The sequence below is a fragment of the Thamnophis elegans genome, chromosome 1 (assembly GCF_009769535.1).
Source record: "Thamnophis elegans isolate rThaEle1 chromosome 1, rThaEle1.pri, whole genome shotgun sequence".
Taxonomy (NCBI): domain Eukaryota; kingdom Metazoa; phylum Chordata; class Lepidosauria; order Squamata; family Colubridae; genus Thamnophis; species Thamnophis elegans.
In genome coordinates, this window is record NC_045541.1 from 51,770,307 (window position 1) to 51,791,760 (window position 21,454).

General features: G+C 37.8%; 1 protein-coding gene across 1 annotated transcript in view; it reads left to right on the forward strand.

Annotated features, from left to right (window-relative positions):
• Positions 1–21,454, forward strand: part of LOC116517859 (serine-rich adhesin for platelets-like) — a 73,428-nt gene that overhangs the window by 47,157 nt on the left and 4,817 nt on the right. Inside the window, exons 9-21 of the mRNA XM_032231035.1 lie at positions 838–1,152; positions 3,273–3,599; positions 4,997–5,320; positions 8,183–8,527; positions 8,950–9,273; positions 9,802–11,157; positions 12,620–12,739; positions 13,804–13,898; positions 14,153–14,211; positions 14,947–15,107; positions 16,415–16,549; positions 20,262–20,304; positions 21,194–21,231. Coding sequence (XP_032086926.1) covers positions 838–1,152; positions 3,273–3,599; positions 4,997–5,320; positions 8,183–8,527; positions 8,950–9,273; positions 9,802–11,157; positions 12,620–12,739; positions 13,804–13,898; positions 14,153–14,211; positions 14,947–15,107; positions 16,415–16,549; positions 20,262–20,304; positions 21,194–21,231 — 3,642 coding nt within the window. The remainder of the gene's footprint in view (positions 1–837; positions 1,153–3,272; positions 3,600–4,996; positions 5,321–8,182; positions 8,528–8,949; positions 9,274–9,801; positions 11,158–12,619; positions 12,740–13,803; positions 13,899–14,152; positions 14,212–14,946; positions 15,108–16,414; positions 16,550–20,261; positions 20,305–21,193; positions 21,232–21,454) is intronic.

The following is a 21,454-nucleotide window of genomic DNA, read 5'->3' on the forward strand; positions in this document are numbered from 1 at the left end:
AATTAAGAACAAAGCAAAATATTATGTCCCTAGAAACTGAGAGAATAGCAACTTGAAACTTACTGTGTGCATGGAAATACCTTCCAATCCTTTTTGACATGGAATGATGTATAACAAGGACATGTATTCATCCTACAATTCTACACCATTTTTATGTTTATTTATTTGTAACCCACCTTAATTATTATTACAAACAACTGAAGGAGATTAACATATCCAACATAGCTTCGTCTTCCTGTTTTCCCCACAACAACAATCCTGAGTTGGGCTGAGAGACAATGACTTTCATGGCTAAGGCAGGACTTGAACTCACAGTCTTCCTCTTTCTAGCCTGGTATCTTAACCACTAGATCTGGGGTCCCTAACTCCCAGGCTGCAGCCCACTATGGGCTGTGGCCTATTTGGAACTGGGCAGCGCGAGCAGCAGGCTGGCGCATACGAACGTGTCCTTAGAATCCACATCTTGCCATGAAAGCTAAATAAAAAATAATTTATATGCTACCTGACTCCCAGCATCTCTGGTTAGGTTCAATTTTTTTACCTGAATAAGAATCCAGAACCCTTTTCTTTAAAACAGACGCAGCAGCAGCTGGTTCAGTATTCCCAAACACATGTGGAATAAACATAATTGCAAGGGAAGTTGAGAGCAATTTTTAACCAATTTTGTTGTATTTGTTTTGTACAATGACAATAAAGGCTATACTATAAACTTATTGATTTAAATATTCCAAAGGAAATTAAGAGCAAGTTTTTAATATGAAAATTGATAGAAAGTTTTCATGTACATATTTATGAGAAAATTAGGACTAAAATTAATTCGTTCCTATTCTGTTTCAGTTGAAGAGAATGGTCAGTTGCACAGCAGCAGCTCAAGTACAGAAGGCATTTTCTCCACTTATTACCTGAACAGCTTTTCCACTTCAGTTCTATCTGGCTTAGATGGGGAGAGGACATTACGAACCCCGAGAGATGTCAGTAATGCTCACGATGTAACGCAAGGATCCATAGCCTGGCACAATGAAATCTCTAGTTCGTCAGGCCTTACTGGCTCTTCTTACCTGTTAACTCCGGTAGAAACAGATTTAACTCCTCAGATCACTGATTTCACTGAAGGAGCAAGCGCTCATTTTCAAGCTTCTTCAGAAAAAATAGGTAAGAATGAAAGACATTTGGTTTCAGTTTTCATTACACTACAGGAAATCCTTGACTTAGGACCACAATTGAGCCCTAAGTTCCTGTTGCTAAGTGAGATAGTTGATAAGTGAATTTTGCTCGATTTTATGACCTTTCTTGCCATCGTTGTTAAGTGAGTCACTGCAGTTGTTAAGTTAATAACATGGCTGCTAAGTGAATCTGGCTTCCCCATTGACTTTGCTTGTCAAAAAAAAGTCACAAAGGATGATCACATAATTCTGGGGCACTGCAGCCATCATAAATATGAACCAGTTGCCAATCATTTGGATTTTGATCATGTGACCATGGGGATGTTACAAAAACTGTCACAAATCACTTTTTTCAGTGCTGTTGTAACTTCTAACTGTCACTAAATGAACTTGTAAGTCGAGGACCATCTGCATTATTGCTTGGCACTTGCAGACAGAGTCTTGCCTGGTCTTCTCCATGCAGCTAGAATTAATATTGTATATTCATATGATTTGCCACTGTTTTGAATCTTTTTTCCTAGGAAGAAAGAGCCACATAGAAAATCCTCTTACTTCTCCTAAATTCTCTTACTTCTCCCTTCCTTGTCCACATACTAATTACATAACATTTAGGGATAAGCCTTCTTGCTGCTTCTAGAAAACAAACCAGTAGCAAACTGGGAAGCCACAGTCAAAGTCATTAGCCTTGTAAAGGAGCTCTATTGGTTGGGCTCTTGCTGGTCACATGATCTGCCATGGATTCCTTCCTTGATGTTGCTACATTATTAGTGCCCATCAATCTCATCTCTTATCACAGCCTCTCCCCAAACATACTGTAGTTTTTTTCCAAAATTTGACTCTGGACCATTCATTTGGTTTTGCAATATTAAAGGAAATGTCAAATGTATATTCCTTCTTTCATCCTGCCATTGTAAGCTTAATATAGCAATGGGTAGGAAAGAAATCATGGCTAAAGGGCACTAGGAATTCAAGGTGAGAAAAAAAAGCTCGCCTATTTTCCCTAGTATTGAGGTAGATTTCATTCCACTTGTTTTAATGGAGCATGTATTGGAGTCTATATCAGAATCTCCTTTCTTTGTAGTTTAATAGGCAAGTGTTTTTATCCTCTATCGGTTGTATATGGTAAAATACAATAGATGTAGCAGTTCCAAAATTACAATGTAGTTCTATTTAAGTGAAGCTAAGATAAAAATGAGTCATGGTTATAATTCCTTTGGGTTCAAATAATTTAAAAATTATCATTATCATTAATTATCATTATTTTGAGAGATAACTATGTGGAAATATGTTATCTAATACATAGGAGAATCCTCAGGGCATACGGTAGGGTGGGAATATCATAGAAATGTGGGCTGATTTCTAGATTTGGATTATAGTAGATGGATAAAAATATGGCTATGGATATTTGTGAAAAGTTGGGATACTAGTTTCTTTAAATATGATATGTGTACAATTGTTTTAATGCATTTTTTATTTCTTGTGCAGAAAATTCCCAAGTTATATTTCACAGCTCAATTAGTAAAGTCAATTTATTAAAAAAAAGAGAACCATTTAATTTATAAAAAGCAGCTCCAGTTCTAGACCATATCAATAAAGTTCTTGAAAGTTGTTAGTTAGTAATAACATTTTCTTGGGGCATTAGTCCACATTTAGATAAAGTATATTCCAGAAGACTTTTCTCTTATGATGCAATTACAGTATTTGAGTAGTTCTGAAGAGATCTTCAGTAGTAAAAGATCTCACCCAGAAAAATATGGAGAAGTTGTTTTAAAAAAGATGACCTCAAATAAAAGATAAAGTGAAAACTTTTATTTTTTTGGGGGGGGGGGAATATAATCCTTTAAATTAATTTCAGTAAGATTAAAGTAACAGAGTTGAAGTCTTACATTCTGCCATATGATAGCGGAACATAAAAATGAGCTCTAAATGAAAAAAAAAACTTGCTTTAGTTATAGTGTTCTAACTTGATTGTTCATTTCTTCGATAACATAGTAGTTATTCCCTGAAAAATCTATGTTTTCTGTTAGAGCTGCAATTGTGGAAGCTTATCTGTGGTGTTCCTTTAGCATACGAACACAATGCCTTTAATATTTGACTATTATATTTCAGATGTAGGAAGCAGTGATCCACCAAGGAGCAGCTCAAATATAAAGACCAGATTTTCCCATTCTGATCAGGACAGTGCATCTGTTTCAGGCTCATCAGACAGAGATGATGAGATCACACTATCAACTTCAAGACAAGTCAAGAATGTTTTTAATATAACCCAAATATCCAGTTCTAAGAATGATAACATCACTAGCTCATTCAGTGTTGCTGATTCTTCTTATACAATGACACCAAAAGACGCCACAGAAATGAATTCATCATCATCTGGGAATAATGATTTCACTGAAGAAGCACTTACATATTCTGAGGCTCCATCAGAAACAACAGGTAAAAGAGAGGAATATCTCGTTATGCCAGATTTCACAGTAATTTTTAAGTTGGTTGATGTAAACCAGATTCTTGTGGGAAAAAGAATTAAAATAACAGCTTCTTTTCTAAGAATCCAATAATGGGGTTGTTATTAAAACATTTTAATAATGGGGACTTTGTAATTTATTTAATTCATAAACTAATTTATGAATGAAAATGCTTTGGCCTTTTTCTTACATTCTCTTTTCCAAATTTTACATTCTCTATTCTGATTGTTTTCTAGCATACGTTCAAGGCAATGTCAAATGTTACAACAATTTTACAGAACAATTTTTCCTAATCTGATAATATCCAGATATTTTAGAATATTTTAAATACATTTATAGAATATTATATATATTAGAACAATCATTTATCAGAATGTCACAAGGATGTTTTCTGCCCTTACATTCATGAGAAGTAGGACATGAAGGTCTTTAATGTGATGAGATCTAAAATTGAAACTATTATTAGAAAATTAATTAGTTTAATTATGACATGTTGTCTGTGTAAAGTAGCCAGATTTAATATGAAATGCAATAGTAGAGCTTTCAATTATTTGGTAAACAGTAATACAGAAATGAAAATGAAATATTAATTTTTCAATTTTAAACAGTCCATAGAGTTGTGTAGGATGTCACAACATCCCTAACATCACGTGATCAATATTTGAGTAGCAGCAGTGTGTGTGTGTGTGTGTGTGTGTGTGTGTGTGTGTGTGTGTGTGTGGAGAGAGAGAGAGAGAGAGGGAGAGAGATCCCTGGTGATTTCCAACAAAGTCAGCATGGGAAGCTGGACTCACATAATGATCACGTGATTCACTTAACTGCCATGATTCATTTAACAACTATGGCAAAAATGTTGTAAAATGAGGCACAACTCACTTAACAACTGTCTTCTTAGCAATGGAAATTCTGGCCCCAATGGTGATTATAACTTGAAGACCACCTGCACATCCAGATGAATCCAGTAGTGCTCCTTAACATTTATTTATTTTTTTTAAGTTGTATTTGAATGGAGACTGACATGACAACTGTATTGAAAAGTGTAGTAATAATATAAATAAAATTAGGCTACAATATAAACACACATACAAACAAGTAGTATACTCCCTTGAATGCACTGGAACTTCTCAACAAACAATGATTCTTATGCTAACATATACATTATATATTCCAGTAGTCTGAAATTCTAAAGCACGGGTGTCAAACTTGCAGCATTACGTTGCTGTTTTGTGACATTTCACAATGTTTTTTCCCTTTGCGGAGCTGGGGTGAGCATCACCTGTGCGTGATGCATCTCAGCCTGCGGGCCGCCAGTTTGACACCCCTGCTCTAATGCATAGAAATATCTAATAATTGCCTTTTCTTTTGCAGACACCAAAAGTAGGCCACATGCCTTGAGTAACTTCGATATAGAAAAGAAGGCCACTCAGACTGAGAGTACGTTCTCTTCTACTGTGATCCAAGATGAGACCTTTGGATCTTTAACTAATCAGAGCAGATACATAGACACAACGGAATTGTCAAGGTTTGATCTGAAAAATGCTAGTTCTTCTGTGATCATCCAGACATTGTCTGCCACATTGCAAACTAGAAAAGAAAATCCCCCCTCTACTGAAACGGATTTCACAGAAACCCTAAAACAGTCTACTTCATCAAAAGCTTCAAGTTATCCATCTTCTACAAAAGATTTTTCAAGTGAGGTTTTTTTCATTCTTCTTATGGCCATGGTTATAAATCCACTAGAGACCAGTTTGTTAATTCATTCCCTGTAGGCTTTCCAAATTGCTCTTTTCTTTTCTTTTCTCTTCCTATTTACATTTTTTTAAAGTCTACTTTCACTGATGTATACTACTGCAGACATGAAGCTTTCAAATGATAAGGTCTCATGCTTTTATCTGACAAAAATGTTCACATATGCTTTATTTATTATAGCAGTTTTATTGCCCATTGAAATTATATAATAATTGTATTTATTTCACACAAATACAAGCTCTTATAAATATATGGAAAACAAGATTGTGCTGTAAAATGATGTATTTAGAAGCAGCACATGCTGCTGATTAAAGATAAGGCCTTTTTTCAGCTGGGAAAGCATATGCCTTCCTTGTGTACCTCTTCGAATAGTCATTCATTGAAATGATTTAAGATGAAAATATATAATGCAGATAGTCCTTGACTTACAGCCTGTCACTTAATGACCATTCGAAGCTACAACAGGCCCCAAAAAGGGAACTTAGGACCCAGATCTGAAGTTATGGTGGTTGGCTGTTCCCCCAGTCATGTGACTGGACTTTTGGGCAGTTGGAAAGATGGCTACATTTACATTGGTTGGCAGCATCCCATAGTCACGTGACTGCATTGTATGATGGTTTTTGGAACACAATAACATATGTAACAAACCATTGGCTCATTTAATGACCATGACATTTGTATAACAGTGATTTCCTTAACAAATGGTTGTTAAGGAAACATAAAATCGGGTGAGTCACATGACTGATTTTACAACCATTATACCTTATGAATGTAATGGGCAGTCTCCATTAAGGTTGTAACTCGAGGACTTTCAATTCAGAATAAACTGGAAGGGACCTTAGAGATCTGCTAGTCCAACCCCCTGCTCAAGCAGTAGACCTTATACCATTTCAGACATGTGGCTGTCCAGCCTCCTCTTAAAAACTTCCAGTCATGAAGTACCCACAACTTTTGTTCAACTGATTGATTGTTCTCATAGTTAGGAAGTTTCTTCTCAATTCCAGGTTGCTTCTTTCCTTGATTAGTTTCCATCCATTGTTTCTTGTCCTTCCCTCTGGTATTTTGGGGAATAAATTGACCCCCTCTTATCTGTGGCAGCCCCTCAAATACTGGAATACAGTTATCATGTCAACCCTGGTCTTTCTTTTCTCTAGACTAGCCATATCCAAATCCTGCAACTCTTCTTATGTTTCCATTTTGTCTCAGGCCCTTAATCATCTTAGTTGCTCTTCTCTGCATTTTTTCCCAAAGTCTCAACATCTTTTTTATAATGTGACCAAAACTGGATGTAATATTCCAGGTGTGGCCTTACTAAGGTTTTATAAAGTGATACTGATATTTCAGCTTATAGTATAGGTACCTATAGCAGTGATGGCTAACCTTTTTGTTATCACGTGCTGAAAGTGCGCGTACGACAGTACACACATGCGTGCCCATACCCATAATGCAATGCATGTGCGATACCCCCCCCATGTATGCCCAGCCGCCCTGCGCATGTGTGGGTGACCCCCCCCCCTGCTCCCCCTGCCTCTCATTTTGGGCCTATTGGGTCTTCCTGCAGCCTCCTGGGACCAAAAACAGGCTGCGGGGGGCCTGCACCAATCCACGCTGCCCCTGCCCCCCCGCGGAACCTCCCGCACATACACGGCAGAGACCTGAAAATCAGCTGGCTGGTGGGAGACGCACGCACATGCGGAGCTGAGCTGGGGCAATGGCTTGCATGCCCACAAAGTGCCATAAGTTCATCACCACGGATCTATAGTATAAAATGTTATTAGCTGTGATAAGTGACACTTGAATTTTTTCTGATTTTATGATAATACTGGAAAAAATTCAAATACTTAGTTATTGGTAACTATATTCTCTATAAGATTCCATTTTTTTTTAAAAATGTGTCTCTTTATATGCAACTATAAACTAATTGAAAATAGTGATAGCAATGAAAAGCAAAAGTAACTTTGTGATGCACTCAGAGAGTTTAGAGTAGTGTTTAAAGTACTGGACCAAAAATCAGGTTACTGTGAGTTCTAGTCCTACTTGAGGCACAAAGGTAAATGGATGGCCTTGGGCCTGTCACTCTCTCTCTCAGCCCTAGGAAGCATGTAAGGTTAAAACACTTCCAAAAATATTCAAGGGCTAGTCCAGATAGTCAACAATGCCTTGAAACCACACATACAAAATATCCACCCAGAGAAGTTATTGGATGAATCAGATACCCTGTTTCCTTGAAAATAGGACCTCCCCGAATAATAAGCCCAATTGGGCTTTTGAACGCATGCGTTAAAATAAGCCTTTCCCCGAAAATAAGCCCTGAAAATATTGCAACACAGCAGCAGCCATGAAGTGACCATGCTCACCACCTCCTGCACCTGAAAAATAATAAGACCTCCCCAAAAATAAGGCCAAGTCTTGTTTCAGAGGTCAAAAGAAAATAAGACCCTGTCTTATTTTCAGGGAAACACGATACTACATAAACACAAACCTCTCTTTATAACCATTATCTAGTAAAATACAGATGAACTAAACCTCACCTTTTTTACTAAGCTGTAATAAGATTAGCACAAAGTCACAATAAAAAATAGTTTTTAAAAAAAATCAAAGTGTATATAACAAGGATATAGGGATTATGCCTAGAAGTTTAATTCACAGCATGTCTCTCTGGACAGAGAATAATCATGCTGTGTTGAGTGAACTTCAAATCGCTGAGAGTCAGTTCTTTTATTATGCCCCTTAATTTGACTTATAGTGTTGGAACACATTGCACAAGTGGCGCTTATGAAATCTGAATTCTTAATCTTATTTAAGGCTCTACAGACCCTTTTCAAACCATTAAGGGATCCGAGGTGGGAAGAAGGTTTTCGATGGCTGCAACAGACAGTATCTATCTATCAACCACATTTGTTCATGGGGCAGAAAGGACTTTACGATCCCTGCCGGATAACAGCACGTCTGATGATGCAGCAAATAGCAACCCTTACAATCCCCAAACTTCCAAATCTTCAGGGGAAAGCTTGACTTTGTCTTCACAGCTTGAAACAGAAACGCATAATGTCTCACTAAGCAAAGTGCAATCTATTGGGCCTTCAACTGAGCATTCACTGGAATATTCCTCTGGAGTTACTACAGCCCTGTCACCAAATAATTCAGCAAGTAAGTTTGCTATATGGCTAAGAACAAAGGAAAAATGTAGATTGTAATCAATATGGTTTGTATTGTGCATGTCCAACATTGTAAATATGTGTACATACAACATATTGTACATACATTCAGCATATACTGTATAAATTGGCATGCATGTCTATTTCTATAGACATATCCAGTATGCAGAATCAAAATACTTACATTTGTGATGAACTATATCATTTGTTTGGATTTAGTTTGTGCAGAAGTAAATGTGTATGATAAGGGCAACCACAATACATTCTGAACCAATCAAATATAATTACTTTCAGTACAGTATTCCATTTCAAAATGAAAGGCTACAATTCTATTTCACTGTGCTTAATATTATAAATAACATGACGTACGATACTATTCCATTTTAAACATATGTGTTGAAATTACTATTTCAGCTACTGGAAGCACTGATAATTCAACTAGTGGGCCAAGAGTTCTGCCTTTTCACACGATCAGTACTGGTAGTTCAGCCCCATTCAGTGAAGGTGGAGAGCAAACTACACCACCTACAATTAACACTACAGTGATGGAAGAGACTGAAAGTGTCTCATCATATATGGAAACTTTTGACAGCACAAGATCAAAACCTTCCTTGTCCAAGACATACTCTAGAATGACACATTTCTCTCTAAAAGATTTGGATGTCTCTCGATCTTCAACTGAGGCTTTCCAAATACTTAGCTCATCAACTGATTCTTCTTCCAAAAGTGAACTTTCAGGTTAGTTTTCTATTATATTCTTTTGCCAGCATCAAAGCCAATTCCTATCTGGTTTCCCCCCCCTTAATATGTAAATGAACTGTGCTTTTCTTGGAGAATATTTTATTTGATGTATCTAAAAGTGAATCAATAAAGCACCTGAATATATTTATGATTTTTTTTTACTTTCAGATATAACATTACTTGATGATGACATGTATTATTCCATTAGTAATTGACAGGGATAATAGGCACTGAGTTCCATATTGGTTATGTATATAATATTTAATACTTCTTTATGTTCTAGTTTGTGAATCCTTATCTTGAATTCTCTATAGTAAAATTCACATCGTCATGGCAGTGTCACATGACGTATCAGGACTTTTTCACCTTTCATTAAACTGGGCATGGGCGTGACCAGAGTGTTTACGCATTCAGCCCGCGGGCCGGAAGTTTGACAGCCCTGCCTTAGACCATCGTCTCTTTCATTTTTATTTTATGAATAGAAAGTTTATCTCAATAGTTAATTGTGCTTTGTTTCTTTTTCAGACGCTGGAACAGAATACCAGCCAATGAGTGGGACTGACTTTGGGACAGAAACCTCTGTTTCTCATACTGACAGCACATACACCTTAACTACCTTTGCCAAGGGTGGAGAAAGGACATTGCTGTCTCTTCCAAACAACAGCACATCATCTGACTTCTCAGGAAGTTCCACTTTCTCTGCGGAGATATCCAGCGCTTCCGAATTAGTTCAGTCTTTCTTTCCAAGTGACATGAATTTTTCTGAAAATTCAACAGAACCTTTGGCAGTTCATTCCCTGAAAACACCAGAGTATTCGTCTACAGTGAGTGAACCACACACAACTCAGTATTACTTAGAATCAGAATCTACATCTACTGACAGCTTGTCATTTTCATCTTCCTCTACAACAAGGCTGTCAGAGCAGGATTCACTTCCACCAGTTCACCCATCCACTTTGTTTTCCTCAGCCAAGTCTTCTGTCCCATCCTCTTTTTCTACATTCCCATTACCATTATCATCATCTCCACCCACATCTCTAATGACATTTTCGCCCATGTCTCCATCCACAAAACCACCCACATCGCCTTTCTTTCCCTCTGTGTTGCCTTCACTTTCTTCAAAACCTTCATTGTTACAGCCTAGTGAAAGTCTTGAAACCAGTGTTTCTATGACTGAGCCTGAAGGAACAACTGGAGCAGAACTACACACGACAAGAAGTTCCCATGATGAAGACAACCATCTGACTACGGTGTATCCATTGGCGAACAACACTATTCTGATGGCAACTGGGACTTCTCTTCTGACTGAAATTACTGAACAGCCTGCCAACCATTCTTTGCCAAGAACCACTTCCCAAGAGGAAACTAAGGGACAGACACTTACTCTCCCAGGAATCAGTATTGAGAATGAATCCATTACAACTACCTCCTCACCCTATTTCCAAGAAGTGACTGCTACTTCTGAGCCAGCAAAAGCAACTACAGCTATACTGTTGCATACAATCCCTCAAAAGAATACTTTCCCTTCATCAACAGTAACCATGGGCAGAAGAACTACAGAAATAACACACACACCTGGAAGATTGCCTACTTCAGCATCAACCATGAATTATTTGTTCACTACAAAGCTTCAGAAAGTTCTGTTGCCCTCTCCTACTGATATATCTTCTTCCCCTGGAATTCCCACAAAAATGGTGGAAAAAAGTAGTATAACTACTGTGAAAACCACAGTGCCCAGGATTGTTATTACTTCTCCTCCTTACACCTTAACTTCTCAAAAAACCACCATTCAGTCTTTTCCTGCTTCACTGATTCCTTCCAGACCAGCCACAACTGTGAATCTAGTAAACACAAAGATATCTCCAACTGTCTATGGAAAAGGTATTTTTGTTTGCAAATGTTGGAAACAACATTGGCCTGAAAAATGAATTTAACTTGTGATAGATAATTGCATACTGCAATGGGAGCACTTTGCATAGATTAAAAAAAGTATTTGAATTTCATGGAGATCAGGGTAAGACATAAAGATGCCATATAGAATTAAAAGTTATTTGAAAATGGGGAAGGAAAATCTTTAAGCTATGAAAAGGCTAGACAAAAAATATGTGTAGGTCAATTTCTTAAAAACAATAGCAGCAAATATGCAAAGAAACACTTAAACATAATGATATGTAATGGTGGAAATGTTGATTCTCTTCTATAATCACAAAGACATATGCAATTTAATTAAGTGGAAGAAGGTGAAAAGAAATCTCAAAGTATATTATTTACCATAGAGCAGCACAGTGGCTCAGCAGTTAAGAAGCTGTTAGGTTAGCAGGAGCTGAGGCGAGGAGCCAACATTCCAGGTTTGAGACCCAAGCACAGCATGACGGGGTGAGCTCCCATCCTCGCCTCAGCTCCTGCTAACCTAACAGCTTGCAAATATGAGTAGATAAATAGGTACCACTACAGTGGGAAGCACTCTGGGACATCATACTGGCCATATGACTATGGAAACATCTTCAGACAATGCTGGCTCAATGGTCTTAAATGGAGATGAGCACTACCCCCTATAGTCAGCAACAACCAGCAGAGTAAAATCCACAGGGACACCTTTTCAAAATTATCTATCATTCCTGAAAATAATTTTATTGTGCAAGTGCTCAAGTCTCCTAATAAATGTTTGCAATAGGCATTTGCAATTACAGAATTCACGTAATCACTAGGTAATCTGAAATCACAATTTTGAGTACTTGAGGGCTATTTCAAGTCAATTGTTTGAGAAGAGAACCTTTGTCTTTAACATCAAGTCACCAATAATATTACTAGATATCATAGACTAACTTCCAGACAATAAATGCCTATGATACCAAGTACAACTTGTGGTATCCCAATATTGGAGAAGCTGAAAGTAGTGCCACAACTAGCAAGGAAATCATTTGATAATTGTGCAAGGCTGCAAACAGGCCCAGCCCTTTCTTCTATAAATGATGTTAACTTTATCAGCTGTGGTCTATTGGCATAAAGATTTTTTTTGCTAAAGTGATTAATCCCTCTAAAGTTTTTTTTTCTATCTGGAGCTGGAAGAAGGCTAAGTCCTAAGCTGGCCTTTTGCTAGTTCTAAGGTAAGTAACCTATATCTCATTAGGTTCTGCCAGTCTCAATCCCTTAGATTGTGCCACAGAAATTCAGTGTCCTCTATACCATGAGTTTCTGGATGGCTGTATGTATGGTCCAGTCATTCACTTTGTCATAATTCAGCTGTTTCTCTGTCAACCCTGGAACAGAGTGCTTTCTATTGAAGACATAGATGGTCATTCTGCAATGGCCATTTCACTCCTTTTTCTATCTTCTGTTTCAGATGTAGATGAATGCCTGCCGAATCCTTGTCCATCTATGTCTACGTGCACTCATGTGCAAGGTTCATTCCAATGCATTTGTCCCTTAGGCTATCAGATGGAAAAGGGGAAATGTAACTTGGGTAAGAGCCAAGGAGCAAAATAATATTAACTAAAATATTGTCATTGTAAAAAAAATTTTTTTAACCAAAAATGTATTTAGCCCTAACCCTAACTTCATTTTGCTGATTAGTGACCTTAATTTGACCCTCTATTTCCTATTACATTACCATATATATTAGACTTCTGATATTGTCAGTTTGATTATATAATAGTCAGGAGAATTCTTGGCAGTCCAATTGACTTTGAACTTCAGAAAGGGGATAAGAGTCTTCTTAGTCAATCTAAGAAGGGAATGCAAACGATCATGGCCATAGACTACGGACTTCGATTCTTTGCTGATTCTAGACCTCTCCATGTATTTATAGCAAAATCATTCTATCTCAAAAACCTTTTATCCACACAATTCTTAACCAAGTTTTTTTTCTAGTTTCCCTTCATTCCTTACCCCATAGATTATCACCTCCCCCTCCCCACCCCAATGCCGATAGTCTGTCCAACCTTAATTATTTGGCCTCTCTAGTAGCCTTCTCACACTAAAGCACCCTCCCAGAATTTTAATTCCTAGACTTTGGGGGAATTTGGACAATTGAAATCCACATCCTCGTAGGTCACCCAGGTTGCATCAGGCTGCTCTTGCCTTAATGTCCTTCCACCAGTCCAGGGAATATTTAAAAAAAAATCCATACTAGTGGCTTTTTTTTTCTTGTGGCTGTGAAAAGTATCTTTTTTTGCTGTTGGGAGAGCAGCTGGGAATTTTGCAAGGGGGAAAATACCATTAGAAGGAAAAGGTAGTAACTGCCAGGAGTGCCCAATGGGCCATAAGGCAGTTTAGAAGTCAAAATAATGAGGATGATATCCACTCTTGGTTGTATCCTTCTATAGATGATTTCTATGTCTTTGCATCTTTTTTACAAATGCAGCTTAGCCCATAAATTCAAAACTCTGACTTGTATATCAAAAGTCATGTTTCTACCTTATTTTGCAAAGAAAAGGCATAAGAGTGAATATGTCTGTATGCATGAGGGAAAGAGAGGTGGGGGGTCTAGTCTTAGTCTTAGCTAACAAGTTGTTCTCTCATCCACAGTAAGGACATTTGTTGGTCACTTTCCACTAACATTTAACACAACTGGAGGGACATATGCAGAACTACATCAAATTGAAGGAGTTATCATAAACCTGGTAAGTGTAATAATCCTCCTTTAAATATTTTTTTTCATAATGACAACTGGTGAGGCTACTTTTGGAAATTTTAATAAAATATCCTGATGCTCTCAGTCTTCAGAGAGAAAGGCAAGAAATGGGCAAACTATAAGAGGGCAACTTTATGCCATTGCCAGTTGGGTGGCTGCATGATATCCTGGGTAAGTCTTGGGTTCAAGGCATAATTGCCGAACTTAGAATTCTTGGTTGAACATTTTTCCCTTTGTTTTCAGCTGAATGAATCCCTTTCAGCATTTCCTGGTTATTATACTTCAACTGTTAAAGCCTCAAGGTAAGGAGCATATCACAGTGAAAGAACTGGGGTATAATTTTATATCTTTCTCCCTTCCTTCTTGATACGGCTGGTGTTTGTGTGTATGTGCGCATGCACACACATTAGGGCTTATTTTCCTATTAGGTCTTAATTTTGGGAACACATGGTACTAAATGCATCTGTCTGTCTGACTAACTTAATTGGGGCTTATTTTGGGAATGGGCTTATATTACAAGCATTCTGAAAAATGCTAGGGCTTATTTTCCAGTTGGGTCTTATTTTGGGGAAAACATGGTATATATCATATATATGTGATATATGTGTGTGTGAGCATGTGTGTTTATGTATGTGTATACACACAGACACACACACATAGACACACTTTATTGCCAAAAGTATTCGCTCACCCATCCACATAATCAGAAGTAGTTGTGAGCGAATACTTTTGGCAATATAGTGTATGTGCTTTCTTTCTTTATCTATCTATCTATCTATCTATCTATCTATCTATCTATCTATCTATCTATCTATCTATCTATCTATCTATCTATCTATCTATCTACTTTCTGGAATGTTGTGCCTATAGAAAAAACGTCTCCCATTCTTGGGAAGCCCAGAAATAGGACACTTCCCAAGAAATGGACACTTTTTTCTGTGGGCACAACATTCCAATGGTCCGACTTAAAATTCTGTGTTATGTTTCCACAATTGGAGGAAGAGCAGGTAACTTTAAATGGCTCACTCTCTTTTCAGGCAGGAAGGTACTGTCCAAATATCTATCCTGAGCACCTTTTCCATGGCTTCCAACATCACCTTTTCTGAAGTAATTGGCACAGTGCAAAGCCGGATCCAAGCCTGCAAAGCTCCCACCCTACCTTGCCAATTCATCTCTAACTTGACCCAACTCTATAGAGGTAAATATTGCAGAGTTTCTAAGAAAAGAAAAGTGTTTTGAAATGAGTTTATTTACAACAAACAAAAACATTTTCTTCATAGCTGTCTTGGTTGAAGTTGGAAATGTCTCAAAACCTCTGCAGTGTTTCTCAACCTTGACATCTTTAAGATGGTTGAACTTCACTTCCCAGACCTCCCCAGCCTAGTATAATCTTAACCCGTGCTGGCTGTGAATTCTGGGAGTTGAAATCCACTCGTCTTGAAGTTTGCAAGGTTGAGAACCATTGCTCTAGAGGCTGGAATGCAAAAATTGAGTCTGTTCTGACATGTGTAATTTGTCTCATTATAAAAAAAATACTCTATACATGGGAAGACTTTTTATCTCAGAGATACAACATTTGAGCTGGTCCAAATGACCTGAGTACAGTTCTGAGAATCAAATAACAGGAGGATGCATTTAAAACAAAAACAAAAAGATAGCAGTTATAAAGACATTGTGATTAGTTAATTTTTCAAGAGTGTTAATCTATTGGTGGAGATCCACAGTCTATTAAAACACTACTGTAATCACACAATTGCCCTTGAGATACTTTATGAAAAGGATTAGTCTGCTTGGCACCTCATGAAAGGCATGCAGAAAAAACACACAAGTCAGAAAAAAACAAAAACCCCAAATACCAATGTAGAAAATTGCCAAGGTAGATAGCTGAAAATCCCACATCTTTAGCAAGAGTTTTTCCTCATGGGGTGTATATAATATAATAATAAAAATTAAAAGCAGAGAGGCTTAACATTTCCATTCTCTAAAAGTAACCAAATTGGCATTGTGTGCTAAATTTTACCCCGAAATTCAGCAACTCTACGAAGAGCGAAGAACTCAGAAAAAGTGTTAATGGAGAACAAGTTCATTTCAGTTAAGCTCCTTATTTAAATGCCTATTTTGCTTGGCAGCAGAGTCAGTATATTCTTACAGTTGCTTTTATTTGGATAGGACTCTTAGTCGCATACAGTTTAGATGAAGACAAGAAGGCACTTTGGGACATCAAAAATACTGCCCTTCCAGCTGTGATTTTAGCTTTATTGGTATAACCCGAAAGAAAACAAGATGATTTTTATTTTAATTTTTTTCTTTGAGAGATGAAGAAGTATAATTTTTCTTGGTCCTTTACCTTGACATCTCAGAAGGGAAGCTAAGTACAGAAACAAGTAAAAGTTGTAATTTGCAAGGCAGGAATCCAGTAAAGGTGCCTTTTTCCCCCCTTCCCAAGCAAAGTGATAACACTGTAAATGTATTATTCCCTCCCCCTCTCTCTTTCTCTCTTTTTAGTTGGTGGTCTATGTAAACATAAAGATCCGGAATGTGACAAAGGGACTTCTGTGTGTGTAGACTTGGATGGCATTGCTGTTTGCCAGTGCAAACTTGGATATTTCAAATATAACAAACTGGATCATTCATGCAGAGGTATTGTGCTTTACACAGCTAGGTGGCTGGGACTGGTCTTTTTAATCTTTTGGTTCCAGTTCAAAGGATTTTATGCAGATCAACACAATTCCTTGCCTTTCTATGCATGCTAAGGAACTCTGCTCTCTGAAAAAGTATTAAGAGCTTACTGGGTTTCTCGGTCTTTTATTTAACTAGAGTGGAGATATTGGGAATATTGTCTTCTGCCCACTCTCTGTGAAGCAATCATACATATTATCTTTTTGCACAGCCAGAAAAAGAAATAAAATAAAAGGAAGCAGGCCAGGGAGGAGTCCACTACACCCGTAATTAAAATTAAAATTTTAGATAGTACATTGTGCAGTTATTTCTGGCTTTGTTTTGTCTGATTTCCTAGGGAAGTAAAAAAAAAAGTTAATTGATCTTCATTCTCAGGTCTTTATGTTGTCTGAAAAGTATGAAGAGAAGAGAATTCTTTATTGGACAAGTGTGATTGGACACACAAGGAATTTGTCTTTGGTGCATATACTCTCACAGACAAATCTCTTGTTTGTCCAATCATTGTTTCTGGGCCCCAAACAAAGTGGATAATCCATAAGTGGAGGCAATGCCATTTACTGAAGCTCCTATTAGGATAAGTTCCATTTGCTGCAAAACAACATTTTACGCTCGGTGCATCTTCAGGGACATTCAATTCTATGCTGACTGAACCATAATATAGATAAATTTTCAAATGTTATCTAGATTTCAGTAATGTGACCCCATTCTTTATTTGCAATTGTAGCCATAGCAATCTCTTCTATTAATCTGAATTTCAAACAAAAACAGAAAATCAGGAAAAATGCATATTTGTGAGATATTGCAATGAAATTGGATCTAATCCAGACTGTTAGGGAAGACATTTTTGTGGGCTCCATAAAAAATATTTTTATGGGCTCTAAGAATACTTCGTAGAACTCATTGATTACTCATATAAACACTCACAGAAATACAGTCTAAAATAAATATTCCAGATCAGTGTTTCTCAAGCTTGGTAACTTTAAGATGTGTGGACTTTAACTCCCAGAATTCCCTAGGCAGCCTCCATGCTAGCCAAGAAATTCTGGGAGTTGGAGTCCACACATCTTAAAGTTACCAAGCTTGAGAAACACTGATCTAGATTATAGATTTTGATTGGGTGTACAAATCAAGCAAAGCCAGGTTTTTGTAAGTCTGATTTGTTAAATAAACTATAATTGAGTTTGGATATTATATGAGTGTAATCTACAGTTAGATTCACAGTCCAAGACTGGTGGAAACTTCATAATTCAAGTCCTGATCCAGGATCTAAAAATTATTGAGGTAGTTTCTGAGAATATAGGCAGTTCCAAGCAGGGTAGGATTTTGTTTTGTTCTGGTTTTTTGGGAAAAATCAGGGTATTCATGTCTGAAAAATTCAATATTTCCAGATATCAATGTAGTCTTTAAAGTAGTGAACCTCTGAGGCTCCAATCACAATTGGTATAACAATAGATTTCATTTTCTATACATGTTCAACTTTGATGTGCAAGTCCTAGTATTTTTTTAAAAACTTTCCAATCCTTAATCCTTGCATGGGGGAGTATAGCAACATCAATACACTAGATTTTCTTCTTTCCAATGACTGTTCTACAAGGCATATTATGAACAAGATGCCTGTGTGTTCGGATCTTAGATTCACATAAGACCTTAACCCACTCATTTTCCAAAACCTTCTCAACTTAGCAATAGCAATAGCAATAGCAGTTAGACTTATATACCGCTTCATAGGGCTTTCAGCTCTCTCTAAGCGGTTTACAGAGTCAGCATATTGCCCCCACAGTCTGGGTCCTCATTTCACCCACCTCGGAAGGATGGAAGGCTGAGTCAACCTTGAGCCGGTGAGATTTGAACTGCCGAACTGCAGATAGCAGTCAGTTGAAGTGGCCTGCAGTACTGTACTCTAACCACTGCGCCACCTCGGCTCTTGATGGTCCCAGTAGGTTTTACTATATTCAAATCCAAACCTCTGGCAAAGTTTCCAATGAATAATTCTGGCAACTTGGTCATGATGCTGTAGATAGGATTTTGCAAATATCATTAAAGAGCGTGAGCTTTTGTGAGCTGTAGGAAGCAGAAAGGCTAGATAAAGTTGTTAGTTTGAAAGGGTGCTACCAGAGTCCTCTTAATTGATCTATTATGATAGACTAATTTGAGTCTCTTACTCCAGTGGTTTGTGGTAATTTCTCCAACGAATGACTCTACTGTACAAAATTCATTTAGGAACTAAATGAATTTTGCCATCAGTGCAGTGATGGGTTCCACCGGTCCAGACCGGTTCGGACAAACAGGTAGTGTTTTGGCGGCCTGGGTCGCTGGAACCGGGAGCAACTCAGGCCTGCCACGCCCCCGAACCGGTTCTCTGGGCGGCGCCATAGGCACCGCCATCTTGTTTTTCACTTCTGCGCATGCGCAGAACAATTTTTATTGCACTGCGCATGCATACGCAGCGCACACCAAGCGTGAGTGTGTGCACAGCATGCCCACCAGCAAACTAGCAGTAGTGCCTGCCGGAACCCATCCCTGCATCAGTGCCAATAGAAGAAAACAATCTGTAGCTCATAGCTGAACTGTGGAGTCCCTGATGCTCTCTGAGCTTGTTTTTTTTGCTTGCACACATTTCATTACCCAATTTCACCATCAATGTTCAGAATGATCAGAAGAAAAAACAAATGAAATGGAAAGCATCTGTTTAGTCACATAGTGCTGAGAATATCTGTAGGTCAGGGTTGAAATGAGGGATCTTTGGTGCTTGGCTGTTTTTCTTGCACATGTTTCATTATCCAAACTAAGTAACATCATCAGTGCATCATTAATGAAATGTGTACCAGAAAGCAACCAAGCTGAGGGAGCACCAAAGGCCACATAGTCATAACTGTACTTAGCTACTTAATTGGGAAATGTAATAATTATCTGATTAGATTCTGTTCTTCTCATTGATTTATTTCAGTCTGCCTTAGTGCTTCCAGATTTCCTTGTCAAATGTTGGCCATTCTGATAGGTGCCTATATCTCAAATGACATTTTTACCATTGAAAAACTGAGCAAAGATATGAGTCTGGGCCATGTATCTATTTTAGCTATGTTTATTTCCTACATATAATTTATCTATGTTTATTTCCTACGTATAATTATCCAAACTGCTTTTCTCCCTGCAAAGGAAAAAAATAGAGGTTTTATGTCTTCAAACCTCTTTCTCCCTCCCCTCATATGAAGTTTGGAGTTGAGCTGAACTCCTGTTGACTTTGTAATATATTTTTCTCTACTGAGTCTTCAATCACAGCCACTATGTGGAACAATACTGACCTCTACTGGTCAGTTGGTTTAAATACATTTAACTACCAACTGACCTTTATTTACATATATAAAAGTCCATCACCTTTTTACCTTCTTAATGATCTTAAACCATCCTTACATTGTATTCTCTAAGAGCCACTGTTGGGAATTAAAAGATTGACACTGTTGTTTTTATGGAACCCATACAAAAAAAATCTAATATTGTCTTGTAGCAAATACAATTTGAAACTGGAGAATTGTATTTGCAATTGGAGAAAGTATTGTACAAGATATTGCAGCTTCTTAAAAAGAAAGCCTTTATATTAAAGCCTTTCTACAGTTAAAGTAATTTTTCATCCATTGGCACTTTATTCATCAACATTCTTTCTCTTGATTTTTAGCATGTGAAGATGGGTATAAACTCGAAAATGACACCTGTGTGAGGTATGAAAAATAAGGAGCTATTTTGCTCCCCAGTACGCTGTTATGAATGTAAGCCCAGATGTCCTCAGCTGCCCATGTCCATTGCGTGGGGGAGAGAGGTCAGAAAGGAAATGAGGTGGTTATCTTCCACTTTGGTCTAGTTCAGTGATGGCTAACCTTTTTCTAAAGGTGTGCCAAAACTGTGCCCACTCACCTGTGCATGTGTGAGCGATCCCCCAACTGTGCATGCATGAGAGACCCCCACCAACATGCATGCACAAGCGACCACAGTGTGTGGGGGGGGATTTTCACCCTCTCCAGGCTCCAGAGACTTTCCTGAAGCCTGGGGAAAGCGAAAACGGTCTCCCCTGTCTACCCGGAAGGCCAAAAAACAGTTGGCCGGTGTGCCAGAGCTGAGGGCTGCCATGCCAGCAAATATGGCTCCATGTGCCACCTGTGGCACGTGTGCCATAAGTTCGCCATCACGGTTCTAGATAAGGATCAGGCTAGAAATTCAAGCTAGAAGTCCAGCTGGGTGACCTTGAGACAGTCAAGCTTTCTCAACTCAACTCACCTCACAAGGTTGGGGAAAATGGAGGAAGGAGGAAAGTGTGTTGGATATGCTCGTCGTTCTGAATTATTTGTGAAAATAATAACAGTGGGATACAAATAAATCCATTTTAAAAAGCATACAATGTTTGTTGCTCCTAGAGGAATGACCCAGGGTCCCAGGGTGGTAATGGTTCTTAGATGAATCAGTCCACGGGGGGAGGCAGAGTGTTAGCATTAGAATTCAGAAGAGAGGGATCCTTTTTTACTTCATTCATTGTGGGTGAATGGATTCAGACTGAAGAAGTTGTGGGTTCATACATAAGAGACTAAAACTATATCTCCACTGTTTTCTTTTCAGTTGTCCATTTGGATTGGGGGGATTCAACTGCAGGAATCGTACGTATCCAGTCCAATGTTCTTACCTATTCCATCTAGTTTTATTTGCATTCCTTAATTTTAAGATTTCCTTTCATTTTAGATTATCACTGATAAGCATATCTGTGATAAATCACCTATAATTATATGAAACCAATCAATTTAAAAAATATTTACCTCAAAAGTATCTTAACCTAAGTATCTTAAATATCTTAAATCACTCTTTAATATAGTATATGTTAAT